This window comes from Diorhabda carinulata, chromosome 8 (genome assembly GCF_026250575.1).
Source record: "Diorhabda carinulata isolate Delta chromosome 8, icDioCari1.1, whole genome shotgun sequence".
NCBI classification, from domain to species: domain Eukaryota; kingdom Metazoa; phylum Arthropoda; class Insecta; order Coleoptera; family Chrysomelidae; genus Diorhabda; species Diorhabda carinulata.
The window spans coordinates 22,492,562-22,514,195 of record NC_079467.1 but is presented as its reverse complement, the minus strand read 5'-3'; the positions used below and the strand labels follow the sequence as shown (position 1 = coordinate 22,514,195).

The window sequence follows — 21,634 nt, the reverse complement described above, 5'->3', positions numbered from 1 at the left end:
TTTTCCATTTTTTCGTACAGAAACACGATCGTCACCATGAAGTGTTATGGGTAACACAGCTCAACCGCGTCGTTCAGACTTGGTTTCAACCCGGGCAGTCGCACCTGAGCTCTTACTGCAAACACTATGGAAGACTGAGAGTGTTTTCTGTTTCTTTCCAAACTCCACAATTTCTACTGGTATTTTTCGTGCAAATAGAGGTGGTCGTTCTTTTTTTTTTCGAACAGAATTATACAGGAATCATTTCTAACAGTATTTCTCTTTCAAAAAGGGGTAGTTTCCCATTTTTTCGTACAGAAACACGATCGTCACCATGAAGTGTTATGGGTAACACAGCTCAACCGCGTCGTTCAGACTTGGTTTCAACCCGGGCAGTCGCACCTGAGCTCTTACTGCAAACACTATGGAAGACTGAGAGTGTTTTCTGTTTCTTTCCAAACTCCATAATTTCTACTGGTATTTTTCGTGCAAATAGAGGTGGTCGTTCTTTTTTTTTTCGAACAGAATTATACAGGAATCATTTCTAATAGTATTTCTCTTTCAAAAAGGGGTAGTTTCCCATTTTTTCGTACAGAAACACGATCGTCACCATGAAGTGTTATGGGTAACACAGCTCAACCGCGTCGTTCAGACTTGGTTTCAACCCGGGCAGTCGCACCTGAGCTCTTACTGCAAACACTATGGAAGACTGAGAGTGTTTTCTGTTTCTTTCCAAACTCCATCCTTTCTACTGGTATTCCTCGTGCAAATAGAGGTGGTCGTTCTTTTTTTTTTCGAACAGAATTATACAGGAATCATTTCTAACAGTATTTCTCTTTCAAAAAGGGGTAGTTTCCCATTTTTTCGTACAGAAACACGATCGTCACCATGAAGTGTTATGGGTAACACAGCTCAACCGCGTCGTTCAGACTTGGTTTCAACCCGGGCAGTCGCACCTGAGCTCTTACTGCAAACACTATGGAAGACTGAGAGTGTTTTCTGTTTCTTTCCAAACTCCATCCTTTCTACTGGTATTCCTCGTGCAAATAGAGGTGGTCGTTCTTTTTTTTTCGAACAGAATTATACAGAAATCATTTCTAACAGTATTTCTCTTTCAAAAAGGGGTAGTTTTCCATTTTTTCGTACAGAAACACGATCGTCACCATGAAGTGTTATGGGTAACACAGCTCAACCGCGTCGTTCAGACTTGGTTTCAACCCGGGCAGTCGCACCTGAGCTCTTACTGCAAACACTATGGAAGACTGAGAGTGTTTTCTGTTACTTTCCAAACTCCATCCTTTCTACTGGTATTCCTCGTGCAAATAGAGGTGGTCGTTCTTTTTTTTTTCGAACTGAAACTTAAACGTTCTCACATTGTGGAAGACCGAAGGTGTTTTATGATTGTTTGCAAAATTTCTATTCATTTCTACTCTTATTATATTCCCTACGTATTCCTTTATTATTTCTGTCGCTTTCGATCTTATGATCATTATTTAGAGTAACCAAAAGGATTCTAGTAGATCGTGGAATAGGCCTACAGGGGAAACCACGTTAAAAAAAACGCGCCGAGTATACTACCTCGTAGGTGGTGCGGAAAAGTATACATAAAAGAACTTCTTCTCAACATTCTTGTTCGTTGCATCCTGCAAACTTAAACTTGCAGGAGAAAAAGTGAAATATTTTCAAGGGAAGTACATGATCTTCAATTTTTGTGGAATATTTTGCTTGAAACGTGCTGCTACGGATTTTTAAGGCCAATTTTTCACAAAGTATCGTAATATTTTTGAAAAATCTTATAAGACTATCATGAAGATTGAAGTTAGATGAATAAAAATATATGTAATTTTGAAAAGAGTTTATTCATAAATAACATCTTTAATTATTACTAATTGAGATTCAAATCGTTCTCGTAATCAATATATAAAAACATTATCTACTTTATAGTTTTCACACAGGAAATATCTGCGACAAAGTAACACATCTAAAAAATGTATCATTTTCTATATTTTGCACAAATATTAACTAAAAAAGGGGTTGTTTTTTGTTCCGTTCCAAATTTCGCTTAACTACCCTTAAGTACAAGAAACTTTACCCTTTTTTGTAGTAGTTTACGAGTAATATGTCTAAAACTGTTACCAGTCTAAATACCACGAGGAACAATTTATCAAATGTACAAATACTGGCTTGCACATGTTACTGGAGAGTCTGGCAGAAATAGCATCACTCAGAATGTTTAGAGACAAAATCACCAAAGAAAAACCGCTCATGAAAAATGAATACTAATCAGTAGTAGTAAGTGGGATCGAAACACCAAACGAGAAATGAACAGAAACATAGACTCTAAAGCAGCACACAGAAATGGAATAGAAGTGTAAGGGCCCAGAACTAAACACTCTGAAAACCTGGGCAACACACAAAGTATTTTTCAAATAGAAATTACTTTGGGAATGCCTAGTCGAATTCAACGAGCTAGGCAAGAAAAATAAAGCTACCCTGCTTTGGATTCCAAGACAAATCGGAGTGGAGGGAAACGAAATAGGTGACGGATCAGCTGAAGCAGGTGCAGACAAACTCTTCATAGGACCTGAACCCTTGTGTGGTATCTGCTATAAAAGAATAGAGAAAGCTTTGGAAAAAAGGTAGCTAGGAATATAACCATCTACTGGGAAACCTACAGGGGTTGAAATAGACAAATACACTTCTGGAAAGCTATAACCAGAGAAGATATACTGAATGTATCAACTAATTTTTTTAACTCAATTAAAATTTATGATAATTTTCTTCAGAATGTCTCTTTATGGCGAACGGTTTCCTTGGCATGTACAACGATCTAAAGATCTACATATTTCTTAAACCATCATTTTATCGAGTTAAAAAAAGAGTGGAGCAGGTCCATTTATATGTGCCTTTGCTTGTCTGTAGTCTGTCTTGTAGTTCAAAAGAAACTAATCGAGATTATCCGAGCAGTAATTAGATAAATCATCGAGAGTAAATAAAAAATTTTGCTTTTGTCGTTCTATTTGTAAGAACTATATCCTGTAAGTTGTAAAAGGGATAATTTAGGATAATAAAAATGCATATAGCTTCTCAACATAGTTTACTGTTAAGCACCAAAAAAAGCACGTTTATAAACTTTTGTAGAAGATGAGGAAAACATAATTTATATAAAAAGATTTTTTAAGTAGTAGAATGAAAATGCCCTACACCCTCTCAATATATAAACTTATAAATACAATAATCATTAAAATTGGTACATGAAACAACGATTTTTTAAAACTCTTACAATAAAGCTCTGTGATATATTCTCAACAATTAAGGCCACCTAACTAAATAATTAAATAGGTATGTATATAATATATTAATAAAGAAATATTGTAAAAAAGTTCTTTTTATAGTTTGAAAGAACGTCGACAACCTGAGTGAATTGGACTTTCTTTAACCGTAACATATCAGCTGTATGAAAACGTACTTTAATTCACTTGAAGACTCGTCCTGCAAATTTACAAAATATTGTACACTGAGAAATGTATCCAATTCAATAGAAATGTCAGTTGTGATCGTAGTCTAACTTATTTTCGAATATTTTTGTAATTTGTACTCAATCGAAACGTCAGTTTCACAAGGCAACTCTACTTTTTACATTTTTTCATAAGTTAGGCTATGTTCAGATTAAACATATGATAGATCTCAGTGTATGGGTGACTTACATCAAACATCAAAAATCGAGTTTAAACTAATGGCAGTATGACGAAAGCTAATATATTTTATTTATTTTTTAAAATTTTAATGTAAAGGCGTACATTTGAATTTAAGATTACAGTTACAGTGCTTTTTGGTTTATTGTGGAAATTAGTCCAAAATGGCCAAAAGGACTCTCTTGTAATCACCAGAAGTATCGCCCTGGAAAGGATAGGAATGTCAGTATAATACATGCAATGCCACGGTAAATACTTAAGCATAAGCAGCCAATCTCTAACTTATACAAACACCAGTGCATTATATAAAAACTATTAAATACGATAATAACATCAATTTTGATCCATTTTTAATTGTATCAGTGACAATTTAAATTTTACTATACTCTCGGTTGATGATTATTAACCTACAATAAATAACATATTGTAACCAACCAAGGTATCACTATTTATTCTTTTTATAATGTTGAAGTTTGTCTCATTTCATCCCTCAACTTCACTTCTTTCCTTTGGTGCTTTTATAGCCAATCCCAGGCACTAGAATACAGGGCCGGATTAAGATTTATAAGGCCCGGGGCTAAAATAATGACGGGGCCCCCTTAGAGAATTCGGAAACCCGGAAAAATTCACAAAATAATATCAATTCGTTAGATTTGTGGTATCAACACATCAAAAAATACAGAATGATTTCCAAATGATGGGGCCCGGGGCTATAGCCCCCCCCCCCAAGCTCCTGGCTTAATCCGGCACTGCTAGAATAGCATCAAAAAATCTTCCAGAACATTTTCGAACCCTCCAGAATATTCTAAACTTTGTAATGGTATAGAACAAAGTCCATTCATATATGTAAGAAGAATAATATAAATAAATTTCTTTACATTCTTATTTTTCAGACATTTCATCGTGAATTGCATTGTGACGTTGCTAAAAAGAATGTCTGCTGCTTTGCTTCTTGATGATCTGAATCAGATTTTACATGGCTCCATACCTATAATGATCTGAGAGGCATTTCTGGTTCATCTATTCTCTTTTTTAGTTTCTTTAGGTTGGTACTGTCTGTTAGAAGAAGCTATTTTTTGCTAATTCAAACTAGGCACGTGTTTGGGTTCCCTACTCTCTACATTTAATCAGCTTCTCTTCAACTTGCAATCAATATCTGGTACCTGTGCACTAGAATCTTATTTTAAGTAAAAACTACTTCATTATGATCTGCCGTTCCATGTCACAACCTTTTTACATGTACATTTGAACAGAGATTGACTAAAAAGCAATAATACAGTAAAAGTACAAATAATGCAAGGAGTGGGTATAAAGCTGAAGTTGGGAAATTGTCTTCATTTTTGATTTCTAGTGTTTTAAATGTTTGCACTGTGTGGCCTACTAAATTTTAAATATCAATGTTTGCAATTTGATGTCTACTGAATATTAAACTTCAAGCAAGTAGCCCCATTGTTTTAAACACATTTTCTTTGCATACAATTCAACCAATTCCATATAAAAATGTTATGAAATTTAGGGATATCAATGTAAAATCTTCAACTTGAATGCCATCTTACAATATTTCAATAGAACTTGATTAAAGGATAGAGGGATTTGTCTTTGGCTAGCATTTGATTTAATTTACAGTCCAAGCGGTATAAGCGAAAATACTGTATAGTATATAGTAAATGATGTATATATAGGAGGAGAAAAATTGGTTTCAAGTACAAACAATCCCAAACTAGTTCCCTTGCACAATATCAAAAAAAGCGCAGATATGGTTTCAACAAATTAATGTCCAACTCACAATAAATTTGAGGTTAATAATTACTTGGAAAATACTTTCATTAACGATTTAGTCGAAAGATGTGGAACCTTTTTTATTTAAATTTATTTCTACTTCAATTCCAAGACATTACGAAAGAAATTTCTAACAAATTTTTCAATCTAAAGTAATTATTACATTTCTTGGCAAATAAAATCTTTCAAAACAATAGATTATTGTCGAAATTAATATTTTATATGGACATACACAACAACCCACTCTTGTTTTAATACTGAGTACTGTATTCAAAGAGGAGAGTGGAAATCCAGTGGAGCAGTTGAGTTTATTATTCATATAATGTATCATAATATCTTTAAAATTACACTGTTTGACTGGATTTTACACTGATGTCATATCCTAAGTTACACACATTTTTCAAGTAGATAATGTATTTTCAGAAGAAAATATTGAATAGTATGAAGCATATGGCATGAAATATTTTAAGGTTATAAGCAATCTTATAAACAGTTTAGATATCCATGATTAAAAAAAAATTTTCAATAATTCTCAGCTTATTCTAAAAATTTATTGCGCTCATAAAAAGTAGAGATTAACTGCTCATATATGTCACCATCAAAAGCTAATACGAGAAACAAATATTTTACAGTCACACTTCAATAAAACAAATATGAATCATTATTTTTAACCTTCACCTAATTTTAATGAATAACATCTTATCCACACCAAATAAATTTTTATTTATTATTATACAATATGAAGATACGCTGATTTCATTTTATGCAATGGGAACTGCTTTAACTTAATCGTCAAAAATGAAACAATTAGTAATGCCCCTAGTGTGGAGAAGGCATCATAAATGACCTTGTACGGTTAAAAGTTCATTCGCTAATCCAATGTCGCGCCTATTTAATTGGAGCAATTGTTTCATAAGAGGCAGAATGTCTATTTATGTGTGTCTTAGCTTATTTCATACCAGGTATCTCTATTCATCTTCGCCGAGTCTACGTTACTTGAAAGACGTGATAGAAACACTTTGGGCTACACCAAAACAGGTCTGGATGAGTGACTGAGTGACTTACAACAGAGAATACTTCGACTTGTAATTCAGTATAATATTCCTTAAACGAGGAAAATTCATTTATTTTGGGGTGCTCTTAGAGTCGCCAGTCCACTGCTCTCCAAAAGATGGTCATTTGGTTATTGACCATCAAAATGGCATGGCCAGTTGTTTCAGCCAGCAATTCTCTGAGGATGTTGTCTTCATGGCGTCAAATTGTATCATTAGATCAAAAAGTGAGACTCAGTAAGACTACAAGGTTCCTAGTTGGGGTCGAACATATGGACCCTGTGATACTAAGACACTCGAGCTGCTGTGCTATGTCCAGTCACATTTAATTTTAAATCCAGTGGAGAAGCTTTGGAAAAAGACCAGTTATACCACCAAAGGCCCTTCTGGATGCATCCAAATGTATTAAACTAACTACCGAAATAAAGATTAGTCGACAGTATATTTCAATTCACCTTGATAAAGGATTGTATCTCCTTTATTTTTCAGTTATAAAAAACTTTTCAAAGTACTATCAGCTCTAAAAATTAACGTACATAATTCTGGATCCTTTTGACTATATATTTTGGGAAAAATATTCAACGATAAGCATTTTTGACACATTCAACTAATGATTCACATATATCCCAAGAATTCAGTTCACAATGAATAAATTACATGCAATGATGTCATAATGATACCATCACCGAATTCGACGAATCTACTTTATTGGTTAATAAATTATGACTGATTTGAAAATAAGAAAGTATTTAATAAATTATAAAATATTAAATAACTCATAACCTAAGGTAAGGTTTTTAAATAATATAAGCTATTCAATACCACCTTGTATATTTTTGAAAATATTAACAAGTGTTTCTATAAGAGACAAATGATATACTTTATGAAGTTGAGTTTTTCTACAACAAAGTTTCTAAGTCATAGATAATTATTAATTCGTAGAGTTTTTAATTTTTCTAAGTTGTAAGATAGTTTCAAATTTGTTTGATAGATAGCGGTAGTTTGCATTAATACTTGTGTCTATACCACTTAACCCTCTTATTTTCGAACAAACAACTCGAAGCATGTTAGCTTGTTGGGTAAGGATAGTTTATTTTTATTGAAGAAAATCTGTTAACTCATCCAATGATATGTTAATCTTATAAATGAAAAACTATCATAATTTGTAATTTTGAAAAAACAACTCAAAAATATACAAGGATATAATAAATATGTGAAACTTCGTTGATATTTACCTGTACCCAGCTTTCCAAAGTCTTGCCGTATTTATCCAAAAAGGCTTGTTTGATGTCAGCTAAATCGATTTCAGATCTAGATACAATGATACGAATTAAAGTCTTGTCATTTGTTCCCAAACCAGACATAGCGTCGTGGAGACGTTCAGCGAAGTAGCCGACTTTGCTCTTCACGCATTTCACTGAAGTAAAAATAACATTAAATAATTAAGGATATTAATATATAGGACATACATAATAATAATTGATATATGTCCTCAATTACACACTTAGAATTAGTGGCGAAATATTTTTTTAATATTGAAAATCACGTTTTCTCAATCTTAATTAATATTATCTGCCAAAAAATATAAATATAAAAAACAAAATATATACCAATTCCTAATAATCCCTTTTCAACATTTCCTGAAAATTCTTTCTTAATCGACTGTTCAATATCTTTGCCTGTTAACCTCTCGTATTCGGCAAAGGTGGCTCTCAATTGTTGGTAGCTTCTTGTGATCAAGATGGAATTGAAGATAGATTCTTCTGTGCCCCATTTTCCTTCGCCGGCTTCAATTAAGGCTTCGGCATCAGCTAAAGCTTGTTGTTCATTTACACCTTGATTTTCATCCCTGTTGGCCTAAAGGACAGAAATAATTCAGATTAACTTGGGAACTTGCTGGTTACTACAAATAAACAATATTCCAATTTGAAAACCATTCAGAAAAAAAATATGAACTCTGAATTGGTGAGTTGGTTAGAATATTTTTGAAATTACTTTTCAAATTTAACTTAAACTTGAATTACTACTTTTCTAAATAAATGTACTGTTAAATAGGAAAACAAAGTTTTTCAGACAGAAAATTTTGTATGTACAGATTCTCTACTGTCAAAGATGTTTATCATCAACTGACGCAGACCATAACTCTTTTGGTTTCTAATTTTGTACTTTGAGTTCTACATCTAAATCTAGTGCTCCGCACCATACAAGGGCGCAGACTAGGCACGGGATTCAGTCTTTGTTTCTCAACTCAAGTTGTTACTATTGAAACCCTTTTTCATTCTAACGAAAGTGGCTCTTGCTTCCTCTTGTAACAGTGATAATTAAACGTTCTGCATAAGTACCCAGTAAGTAGAAGCACCTTAATTTCTATTTATAAGATAATAAATGTTATCATTAACTAAATTTTTCAAAAAAAGTCACTTACTTGTACTAGGGAAATACACAGTCTTTTAAAGTGGCCGGAAGTATCTCCTTTCAAGTCTTTTTCTAAAGTTTTTCCATACACTGCAAAAAAAATGATCATAAAACCATCTGTGTGTATTGTGATTACTAAAACTGAATTATAATAAAATATTTATCAAAAAATAGATATTTTTAGTAAAAGCAGATAAATAATTATCATTTTTTTGTGAGCAAAATTTGTTTTGTTTACTAATATGTGTATTTTGATGGTAATATTGAGACGGTAAATGTTTGGGTCATAAAAAATCAAAAAATTATTATTTTCAATAATTTTTTGGTTTCATTTATTTTTATTTTTCGGCGCATTTAAGATAAAAATGAGAATAAGTTTGAAAACCAAAATTTCCACACTTTTTTGGGGCCAAAACCCCGACAATTTCTTACAAAATTATAAAAAATACTTCAACTATATCAAATATCAAATGATTATGTTAATTATTTTTATAATTAATAATGATTCCCCCAGAGGTCAACGTTACGTGTATGGTAAAGATAAAAATAACACATCTTAAAGTAGAAAGTTTTTTTCCATTATACGTAAACAAACATCCAATAAAATAACTTAGGTTATCATAGGAATAAGTCGTTTTCGATAGAAACAAATATTATTGGAATAAAGACAACTATTAAGCTTTATCAGTACACGTTGATTATCCATAAATTCTAATTTGAACATAAATCGAATCTCATTATTGTAACCTGTAACCACCTCTCGGTTATTTTCAAACTGTTAGAGTTCTAAGTAGTAATTCCCATCTTTACTACGTTCACTAGGACCTCGAAGTAACGATTATTCCATAGCAATAAAAATTTATATCAGTAAAAATAATTCGTAACTAATATTTGCTTTTAATTTTATGGCTTAAATAAAAATTATAAAAGCTTCACTATGGTGGTTTATTATAAATTTATTTCTGATGTTCTCTTCGCAAATTGTGTGTATATATATATCATTTCACCTGGGGTAATAGATGTCAAGTTTCATCCACAAAATATTGGTCATTTGTTACAATATAAATCAAGCATTTTGTTAAGAATGCAATAATAATTTAACGAGGAATCCATGCGAAATATTTATTCATTTATCTATTTATCTATTAACTAAGACGCCATTATTGTAAGAATCCAAAACTAGACATGTGCGTTCCACGTGTAACTTTCGCTTAGAAAGCCCACCGACCAGCCTCGTTCTAAGCGTCTTCATATTTTCGATTTTGCCAGTTATTTATTTCTAAAAAACGTTTTTCGACGATCAACTAACTCTCGGTTTCTCGGTAAATAATTAATAAATTTTCACTAAAATTTAATGACGCATCCTCTAATCACTTTTAAAGACGATGAAACTTGCCCGAAATTTCTGACTTATAAGGTACGATGTAAAAAGTTGAATAATATTTTTAATTGTGTACATCTTAAAAGTTTTAAATACCAGGGTGTCGTTGGGGGCGAAATCTGGTGAATACCGATTTTGCTTCATATCATGTTTGATATATTTATCTTTTTGACATAGTTAAAGTAATAATTTTCCCGTTAATTAAAGAAGCTTCAACTACCATGTGAGAATGTTTTATCACAAATATTTGTTAACACTTTTTACTATATGAGAATTACATCACAAAATTGCTGTAATCTAGGTAAGTCTCTCATCGTTATAACCTTGACTTGAAAATGTATCGAAACCAACAACTAACAGAATCATAGTAATCACCTCCCAAAATAAATTCACGTACAATTGTTTATAAAATTATTCAAGAGCGCAAGCGTAAGCTATAAATATGTGGTTGGGGTAATAATAAATTTAAATTATGTTAAGTTGCATCGAAATTTGTAAAATAGAATCATAAATTTTGTTCAAATTGTTTTTTATCACTGATATATTTTTTATTTATAATCCATATATACAAACAATCACGTTTTTTTCATATTTGACTCTGTTTACGCATTTCGTTGAGAATTTTTATAATTAATCGTATGTAGGTTCATGTTTTTAACTCCAACTAGTGACCGTTACACTTTTGGTAGTTTAGCAAACTTTTTACATTGTTTTCTCGTAATTTGTTTGTGAGTGACTCCGCAGTTTCATAACATATTTTAATTTGAATGTTCAGGTACTTAAGGGGGAAGATACAAATAGAATTAAAAAAAAACATTTTTTTGCATAAAATGTTAGTTTGAATCTTTATAAATATGTTTGTAAATTTTTAAAACTGAATTCAAAATTCCGGGTTATAGCTGTCGCGTAGCAGGCGGTCGGCAGAGAGAGAGAGAGAGAGAGAACGACGTACGGAGAGAGGGGAAGAGAGAGAGAGAGAACAACGTATGGAGGGGAAGAGAGATACGTAGGGAGGGGCGGGAGAGAGGGGAAGAGATAAAGACGTAGGGATTGAGGGGAAGAAAGAGAGAGAGAGAGAGAAAGACGTAGTGACAGAGGGGGAGAGAGAGAGATGGAAAGAAAAGGAGAGAGTCCAGTCCAGACTGCTTCGTTTTTCAAGGCTACTATTAACAGAAATTGAAGCTTCACCGTATATCGCTGATACGACTCCTTCCGACTATTTTTTGTTCGCAAAGTTAAATGCCGAGTTATTAGGTAAAAAATTTAATACGGACAATGAAATTGAAAAAGCGGGGTGTGCGAACTCATGGATCGTACTACGTACGTTATTTTTAAGTAAAAACAAACATCATATAGAATAAATATTAAAAAAATGCGGGTACTTACGTTGTTCATAAAACTGCGCAATAGTACGGATACCATAATTGGACAAAGTGCACAATATTTCGATGATGGCTTCTTCATCAGTACCCAATCCAGCTACGGCATCGTGAAGTTCTTTGGCATAAAATTGTGGTAGCGGTGTCATAAGGGCTACCATAACATCTTCGAATTTTCCACCCAATTCGCTCTTCAATTCAGAAACAAGATCTTTGCCGTATGATGTTTTGAAGGTTTCGGCGATTTCGAGACGTTGAACGATACCTCTGCGTGCCAAGACGTCGATGATGGCTTTCTCGTCCGTACCGAAACCTTTCATAGCCTTCTTTAGAGTAGCGGCATCGGCTACGGGGTCGAAGGGATCGGCCGGGTAGACAGTGGGTGTACACTGCAACGGATAAACAAATTGTAGATATAAAAAATGTATTTTTACTTATTTGTATAACAGCTTTAAAACAAGATTCAAGCATGCTAGCTTAGAGAAAATAGTCTTTTTTAGATAAAATTCTATTCTGTCACAATAGGCTTTAGGCTAGCAATGTATTGAGGTCTGAAAACTGAAAAAAGTCGATGGGTACCAAATCTGGAGAATACAGTGGATGCGGAAGAAACTCGCAGCCCAATACATACAATTTGGCCATTATTTTAATTGATTAGGGACACAGTACTTTCTTCTTCTTCAAATGGGAAAGTTTTTCCGCGATTTCTTCGTTTGTACTCTCCAATAATTCTAAGTAATAGTCGCTGTTTATGGTTTTTCCAATTTCAAGATTAGGTTTATTACAATCACTGAATTAAAACAGCTCTAAACAATCCTAAGGGTCAACAATCACTGCATACGGAAATATCCAATCACAATATGTCCAACAAGCTCCTTTGATATCTTCAGGGTTTCAGTTATCTCAGTCATTTTCACTTTACAGTCATCCAAAATGATTTTGTGGACTTTTTTGATGTTTTATTAGGCGAGTCTCTTTGGAACGTCCATTTAAACTGAGATGTCGATTATTTTTTGGCATTAATTAATAAAAATTTGCGTTTTTAATCAAAACGTAACGTGGGATCTTTGTAATTGATTGTAATGCTATTATTACAATAACCTAACCTAACTTAACCTTATGATTAAGTTAGGTTAGGTAAAATAGGCAGACCAATGCCCTTTCCGATTTATGTGTGTTTTTTTGCGAAGCGCCTGCTATCTACAGTTTGTATCGAATGGATGGAAATAATAAATTTTGACCCAGCAATATATATATATATATAGCTTTTACAACCCTGTTTTTCTACGTGTCTTTTTCATTATTCTGATTTATTACCCCAGACTTACGATTCTTTATAAATAATTTATACATAGAGGAAGTTTTAACGTGTTTAGGTCGTACATTTTTTGTTCGACGGCAAATTATTTATGTTCTTGTTACTATTTCATTCATTACAAAGCTCGTTTCTAGGGAAAAGTCGTAAACCGAGTATTTTATAACACGCTAACGTTCCTAGTCTTGTTGGCGCTCTAGAATCCATAGTTTTGATAAGCTAGATCAATAAAGCGGGTCAAATAGAAATATCGTAGGCGTTATGCGCAATTTGTTATAGATTGATTTAGATCGAGTGATACAGACAAATAATTATGAAACCGACATCTTATTCCTAAAATATTGACACGTTTTTTAACATTATTAGTACAGAGAGGACAAGATAACAAGTTGTAAGTACTTAGTCGACATATTGTCAAATTGGTGAAGAGAATTTGTATTTCAAAAGATTTTACATACTAGACATACATGACTGAAATGTGAACATTAACCTCACATCTTCGCCCACAGATATTCAAATCAATATTCCAATAACGTTCAACGTGGCATAATTTCTCATTAATAAATTAAATACGTGAGTATTTGCCGCATGACGTAATACATATTCATACCGTAAACTGAACAAGATTGAAGAACGAAAATAAGAAGGAAAAAGAGCTAAAAATAAATAAATTGCCGTAACGTTCGAAGGTTAATTTCAGATCGGATGAGTCACAGAAGCTTTGCGGGGAAATATTCAAGGTACATACCTATAACCATCTAGAATCAAAAGTGAAACTTTAAGAATGTTGTTTCATTACGACACGTCATTGTTTATTTGTGATTGCATTTATAAGAAATATGTAATTATTACATTTACAGGAAAGTAATATTCTCATTTTATTTTAACAAACTTTATTTCGCTGTCTGTTTAAGTGGAATTTTCTAAGCAATTTTTCACCAACATGTCCAAAAATTCGAGAAAATTAATGGTGGGGTTTTTGAGAAATCAATTTTTGCAAAAAAAGTTCATTTTTTAGTTTTTTCGAGTAAAAAACGTACATTTTAGATAAAAACGGTGCTGGTAGGTCAATTTGGGCCATAATAACGGCCGTTTGAAATGAGTGTACCACTTGAAATGCTTAAATTTCAGAAAAAACCATTTTTCCTCGAATTGAATATAGAATGATATCCCAAAGTTTGAAAAAAATCGATTTTTTTGCCTTATGAATCCATTTAGAATGGGCCATTTACATATCTCCATAGAAAGTCTAATAATGCAAGTTCAGGAGATCGCGCTGGCCATTCCAACGATCTTCGCCTTCCTAATCAATATTGTATTGCGGTACTGTCTGACTTTAGTAATTGTGGTGCTTCATCTTACTGGAACGATGTCGTTTTCACTGGAATCTGAAGGTTTCCTGGATTCCTAACAGTTTGAAGTAGATACGGATTTTCGGCAATCCCTGCCGAAACATCTAGTCCTGTGAGTTGACCAATAGCGGCAATTTCGCATAACATAATCCTTATCCAACAAGTAAAACTTTCTCACAAAAATAAATTCTATCGAAATCATCTTCCAAACTAAAGCATAGCATCTAAATTGATTCCACCGAGCATTGGCAGCTCATTTTTTATTTTCCAATATCATCAAACTCGCAAAACTGCTTCTATATTTTACAAATTCACTCTTGGGATGCAGACGGTAAAGTTTCTAATGGAACAGGAGTTTTTTCCTGTTGATTTCAGGTTTTATCTCCGTAATCCACTTTTTTCACAATTGAACTTTCAAATTATTATTTGATTACTACACTTTCCGTTACAATTCAGTATTAGTCTCTATCGTCAATCATTTGAAACAGATACCGGAAATTTGTAAGGTAATTAATAATATCAATAACTAGATCATTGTTTTCCTTTTTAAAAGTTTTTAAATACATTCCAAGACCGGATAAAAATATCTAATCTGCTCGAGTTGAATTTGAAATATCAAAAAATGAATAATTACTTCCTTATTCATATTTCCTACAATAGGCAATACTGATAAGTGTAATCAAAATAAGGATACGTGTTTGTTTAAGTATTACAATATATGTAAATACGAGAAGTTATCGGTAATTTATTGTTTTTTTTTTCTGTTTGGGGTTGGAGGACTTTTTTCACTAAAAATGTTTTGTCTCGATTATTTTTAAATACGTACACAAATGGGACAACCTTTAACAAGTACGAAGGGACGGGATTCTAAAGTTCCTATGACTTAATTTATTGACATGCGTAATCCGCTTCTCATCGCCTGTAATCATTGTTTTGTGGTAGACGTTTAGATATCGGTTTATTAAAATTATTTCAATCAGATCGCGACTTTTTCAAATTTTCCACGACTAAGGCGAGAGTTATCTTTAAAGTCAATGTTCCCGAACGAAATATTTCATAAGTATACGGATTTCTGATTCAGGCTATGTTTCAAACAATCAACAACTTCCCTGCGTGCGAATTCTACCCAAAATATCAGAAGATAATTTTGTGTGTTTTTGGATATTGTTGTCTATTCCGATTAAACCAGATTTAAAATATGTACATACGCTTTTAGATGTAGCCAAGCTGAAATAATAGCTTTTTTATGAAAAAGTAGCGGAGCCGAACACTTCAGCTATTGCATTTGAAAAATTAAAAGCCCCTTGAGAAAAGTAACTGACGCCACAGTTGGAAGTTATTTTATATATGAGAAAAGTTTCTAATCTATTTTTTAACAATAACGAACTGGGGTATTCACCAGAACAACCAAAAAGAAAAATAGGGAGAAGAAAAATACAAAGTGAAGGCTATAGGTGATTATAAAAATTATAACCTAAAACACCTGTTCAGTTAATAATAAAATCGTTCATCATCGAAATAAATGTTACGTATAAACATTTATATAAGACTTGACAGAAGAGTGACTTCCGCTACGTTTCTAATGTCATCTGTCAAAATTTCGTATAATTCTAACAGGTAGATTAGTTTTTATACGCATATACAAAATTTTGTTTTATTTTTGTGTAAATATGAAGAAAACACAATATTTAGTATTAATGAAACCAAGGAAAAGTTACATAAATTATATTCTAAAAATGCTACCGTCTCAAAAAATATTTGTAAGTGGTTATTTGCTTATAAATGCTGATATCCGGGGCCATAAGGAATCATATTGAATTAAAACTTTCTCAAAATGAATTCTCAATAAATACTGAGCGTGATTCGTACCCTATTGAACGTCAACATAAAGATTTGACATTGTTTCAATTGCAGATACTTCTAATGACAGCTGACAAGTTGGTTGGAAATTCAATACCAACTACTACTGGGTCAGTTCAAATCCTGTTAGGTTGGATCTTTGAATGAATAGATGTTTAATAGTCCTGACAAGATGTGCTGATCATAACAAAAAATTGAGGTTAGAATAACAGCTGGAATGTTACGTACATGATTAGACAATTATTTGTAAATCTTTAAAGAATATACAGCTGGAAATTAGTTGCGTGTCTAAGTTACACAGTAATCAGTTTTCGACGAAGCTGATTTTATTTTTTCTAGAATGTATATAATATAGACGATCGTGAAGCAGAAGTTGTGTCAGTGTCACAATTCTGATACTTGGTACAAAATGACTGACAAGCAGTGAGAAGTGTCAAATAGATGAAGTAGTTAGTTGGATAAAAAAAGAGTCGGAGTAAATTGGACCGTCTGGTTGAATCCTGGAAGCATGGCCAAAAATCACAGGAGATAAGAAACGTTGGGAAGAAGACGCGAACTATAACGATAGCGAAATAATTGGCAATTTATATCACAGTAAACACCGAGTAGATCGGAACCAAAAAATCGATATTCATTCTTAGAGAAGTACATAAAAAATAATCCGTAAACAAAATTCGTGATGTAGCTCCGGCTACTTTTCTCATTTTAAGCTACATCTTGAAAAATCCGTTTGCGGCTTTTTTTATTTAAAGATAACATACTTACTTCCTCATAGCTCTGATGTCTTTCACGAGATTTTAAAAAGAATTTCCAAGAAAAAAATATATCCCACAAACACATCGTTTTTCAATTAGCCCAGGCAACTTCAATTAGATGTGAAAATTTTCAACAATCTAAGATTCACAAAAACTATTAACGATTTTTTTAATGTCAAATAACATAATACCTACTACGGGACAAAATTTTGAATGTTTATACCGATTAGAAATCGAGAATTGTGCAGATTTGTTAGTGCAGACTTTAGATTTTGAATAACCACATAAAAATAAATTTATAGGTCTCGGATCGGTAGATCTAGGCGAGTAATTCCACTATTATATGATTAGGGATTGAGAATGCAGTTATTGAAAAACAAAGAGATATCCTTCAAGAAATTATCAGTAGAGATGTTTGGATGAGTTATTGCATTAATTAGATATAAATCAATACCTTAATTCACAACTATTGGTTGGCGACAAGTAAAATAAATAGTTTTTAATCGATTATGTATTCTCCATTTTGCCCAATGACCTTTTGCCATCTTTTTTCATCTTCATGATTCCGCAATCATAAAATTTCTGGTCCTTATCAGCTAAAAACTGAACCAGATGCGATTGAAGGTCATCGTCATTTGTGAAAGTTTGACTTTTATTCAAAGAATTCTGCAAGCTTCGGAATAAATATTAATCAGACTTCCCAGAAAAGCTCCAATAGTTTTCCACGAGTTGCTAAAGAAGTGCAAGTCCTTGCATGATCATAGTGGAACGCTAAACCCTTCCGATTTGACAATTCTTTGTAATCGCATCAAACTGATAGCATGAGCTTTGTTTGGTGTCCTTGAAGTTTCGATATGGTTTGTTCTGGTTCATCGTGTTTGCTCCATGATCGTTTTCGAACTATGTTACTGTACAGTACCCATTTTTCATCACCAAGAAAGGTATCAAGCTTCTTAACTAGCCCAAGACATTTAAGTGTGATACATGTAGCCTCTTCGTAACCTCTCGAATGATCTTTTCAATTATGACTTTGATTTGGTCATCATCAACTTCATTAGGCTGACCAGAACGTTGTTCATCTTTAAGGGAAAAATCTCCAGAACGGAATTTTCTAACTGTCAGTTCAAGAAGCTTTTTGATCTTTACTGTGATCAGTTGTTACAACTGGGGAGTAATAAGGTTGCCCTACTAGATTATTTTAATGTCTATGAAAATTTTTCAAAAGATCATACAATGTAGATACTATAAAATTTCTAGGAAACAAATAACTGTACTTGCATAAGCGATTATAATATGTAATTTTAAATATTTATTTAGAATACATATATTTAGAAATAATAATAAATGTTCTTGTAAATATACATATATAAATAATTATTTTAAAATGGTAAATTAGATTTACAAATTTAGTTGAAGTTAGATTTATTTAATTACTTTGGTTTATAAACACATTCTAAATTTAATATTTGTATTTGTTAATAACTATAACATTTAACAGACATTTTTACAACATAATATCAACAACTTTCTACAGCCAATATTTTTTCATGAACTCATCAAGTCATTTATATGTTTCTATTATAAACTAGGAATTATTAATCTACAAAGACAGGTTTTTATGTATTAAGTTAAACCAAAAATACAGTAATCCAATCGCCAATATAGAAAAATTCACTCGTATAAAGGATATTTTAGAAAAATATAGAGTAAAGTACCTTATAGACAGAACAATCAGTCAAGGAATCTGTCAGGTCACCTAAGGATTCTAGATGCCACCTAAAGTTCCTAATAAAACATTGATGATAAACTTTCTTCACTCACGTATAAGTTTTATTTAAATGAAAGTATCAACTATGAATTTAAGCCTAAATATCTTTATTTGAATGATGAGTTAACCCCTAAATATTTTCGCTGCAACTTTAGTTTACGTCATATTAAAGAGATGCCGTTCATGTTCTATTTAGAATAAGGCGATTGGTTAAGCTAAGAACTTAATGGCGTCTCCAATAAGAGAAGCGCGCGAAACAGTGGTCTATTCAAATGATCTAACAATGTTATTCACTATTAAACTAAAACATAGAAGTTTTATGGACATGAATAATGAAATTACGAAAAGAGACGAGTCAACGACAATGTTTGAGTATGCTATATACCATATAAAAATGCATGGGGGCATTTTTAGAAAACATTCATATTTAACAAACGTGAAAATCCGATTTTATCTTTGAAACACTTCGAGATACAATGCAACCAAATATAACGCAAGCAAATGAAAGATTGGTTTATTGTATTTACATTTGAGAGACCACGTGATGTAGAGATGCGTTTGATTTCTTGAAAGGAGAGAATAGAAAAGGACATAAAATTCTCTCTCTTACACATGAGCGTTATTGCTCGTGTCCAGACTTTCCTATACAGGGACTTTAGTTTAAAACAGTTGAAACAAGCAATCAAAACAAAGCATGTAGTATACGATGGACCAAAACCACGTTAATTCCTAACAATGTCAAGTCCCAAAAATGTCAAGTCAACCTTTGGATAAGTTATCTTTTCTATTTTCCAAACAAAATAAGATTTTTTTATTTGCTTTACTGAATTTATTCTAATTTCTTGTCTAGAATATAAAACAAAAAAAATCGAAATTTGAATTTTATTTTGGTAATAATTTGAAAAAGTACAAAAAATTAACTTTTAAAAAAAAGAATCTAGGCGTTAATGAAATAAGCTGGCCAATAACAATTAGATCATTTGAGGGTGGAACAATAGTAGGGAATAAAACAAATAAAAAATATTAGATGGAATATCTCCCAAAAATGTACAGAATAATTTTTCGCGTAAACATTCTAGCTAAAAGCGCAATAATTACCACATTCTCCTGTACAAAATTTCTTATTTGCTTTTTTGTTTAATCAATTTGTATACTCATTTCACTTTAAATCATTAATTATAATTATTATCAATTAATTTGCATTCAATATAATTATTGAAAACTAGATCAGTATGAAAAATTCTTCAAAAAAAATGTAATAATAAATTACATAAATAAATATAATAAGTAACATTTTCTCTAAAAATTTAGTCATTTCTTTGCATAATTATAATTTTTTTAAATAGTTACTTCTTAGTATATTTAATGTAATCAAGTAACATCTATTAATAAATCGTGAATCAGAATTACTATCAATATATCTGAAAGACTTTCATGAAATTCGAATTCAATTAAATCTGCTATATATCAAGAATCTATAAACATAGCACAATTTAAATTACATCAAATATATTTTCTGAAAAACATAACGCCCATATATTGTATAAAAATTGAATTTTTCCGAAAAATAATAAAAAAAAGTACTTACTTTGAAAGGATAATACTGTTGGGTCATATTTGCTTGAGTTACTTGTGACTAGAACGTAAAAAATACCAAATATAACTAAATAATATTTAATAAAAAATTACAGACTTGTGCTAGTTGCTAGTTAAACTGTTATTGATGAACTGAGTCACAGACCATGAAAAATGCAAATATATTTGAGTGAATGAGACCTCCAAGCATGACATCATAGTTTTAAATAATTATTACACTATAAACCTAGTGAGCAACAACATATTATTTAAGAAGAATTTTAAACCAGATAAGTTATTTGATTCATCATTAATTACTACATATTTTTTTTGTTAATCATAAGTTCAATATCATGTTTTTATATCATTAAGATTATTTAGAAAAAAAGGAATCTAAACTATTACGTTTTATAAAGAGAAATTTATATCGTAAACCGGTTTGTAATCTATTTATAAAACAGGTCTAAATTTAACTAATTCTGGAATAAATATTGTAAATGAAGTAATTTCTTACAATTTTTTTTATATTCAATTAATTTAACACGATATTTTTAACGAAACGAAAATCAATAACTGCCTATGAGGCAGACATAAAAAAAAATTACTAAACTTAATCCAAATTTATTGGTAATTATTATTATTATATATATATAAATTATTATAGATTCAATTGAATAGATATATTCCAATAAAAATCCATGAACTACTTACAAGTTAGGGATGAATATAAATTGAGTCACACCCACCGAGTTCTGTGTCACAAATGCTGCTAAAGAAATTCTCTTTTCGTTCACTTGTCATACCAAACCGGCTACGGTGTTTCAATGGACGGTGTTCAAATCGTTTATTTTAAGCGTTGCGTTCACTTGACTTTCAAACGATACCACGTTATCTAAACACCAGCCTACTATTTTGATAAGTCTATCATGTATTTTTTCATTACAGGTTGATTTTATATATTCTGGATATTCTAAAAATACCATTTACTAAAAGTACCAATGTCGAGGTCATGTCAGAAGTACCTTAATATCTATATTGGTATTTAATCGTACTCATAAGTAACGTTATTAAATGTGATTCTGATGTATGAGTAATTTTGAATTGAATCTATTATTTTACAAAATAAAAATTAAGTCTGTTTCCATTATTCTAGGAATTTATGGTTCCGATATTTTAGACAAATTGTACTAATACTAGACTAAATTATATATTCATTGTTTCCAATATGAAATAAGACTAAGTTACTGAATATTGATTTTAAAATTTTCTCTTAACACAATTTTTGTCTTAGAAAAGTACTGCGAAGGTAATGATAATAAAATTGAATTT

The 21,634-nt window shown here is 31.7% G+C and overlaps 1 protein-coding gene across 4 annotated transcripts; it reads right to left on the bottom strand.

Moving 5' to 3' along the window:
• Positions 1-3,061: 3,061 nt before the first annotated feature.
• On the bottom strand, positions 3,062-21,240 carry LOC130896915 (annexin B9). 4 transcript variants are annotated; one of them, XM_057805284.1, is made up of 8 exons: positions 21,017-21,240; positions 20,319-20,366; positions 11,688-12,069; positions 8,931-9,010; positions 8,116-8,362; positions 7,741-7,922; positions 3,780-3,879; positions 3,062-3,471 (listed from the first exon to the last, which is right to left on the bottom strand). In XM_057805284.1, exons 2-7 carry the CDS (start codon positions 20,343-20,345, stop codon positions 3,829-3,831), a joined length of 969 nt encoding a protein of 322 aa, XP_057661267.1. In that variant the 5' UTR covers positions 20,346-20,366; positions 21,017-21,240; the 3' UTR covers positions 3,062-3,471; positions 3,780-3,828. The 4 variants fall into 4 exon arrangements, with proteins under 4 accessions (XP_057661267.1, XP_057661264.1, XP_057661266.1 ...); XM_057805281.1 differs by lacking the exon at positions 3,780-3,879; XM_057805283.1 differs by lacking the exon at positions 21,017-21,240 and adding an exon at positions 20,424-20,460 and having other exon boundaries at positions 3,062-3,879.
• Between the last annotated feature and the right edge of the window lie 394 nt (positions 21,241-21,634).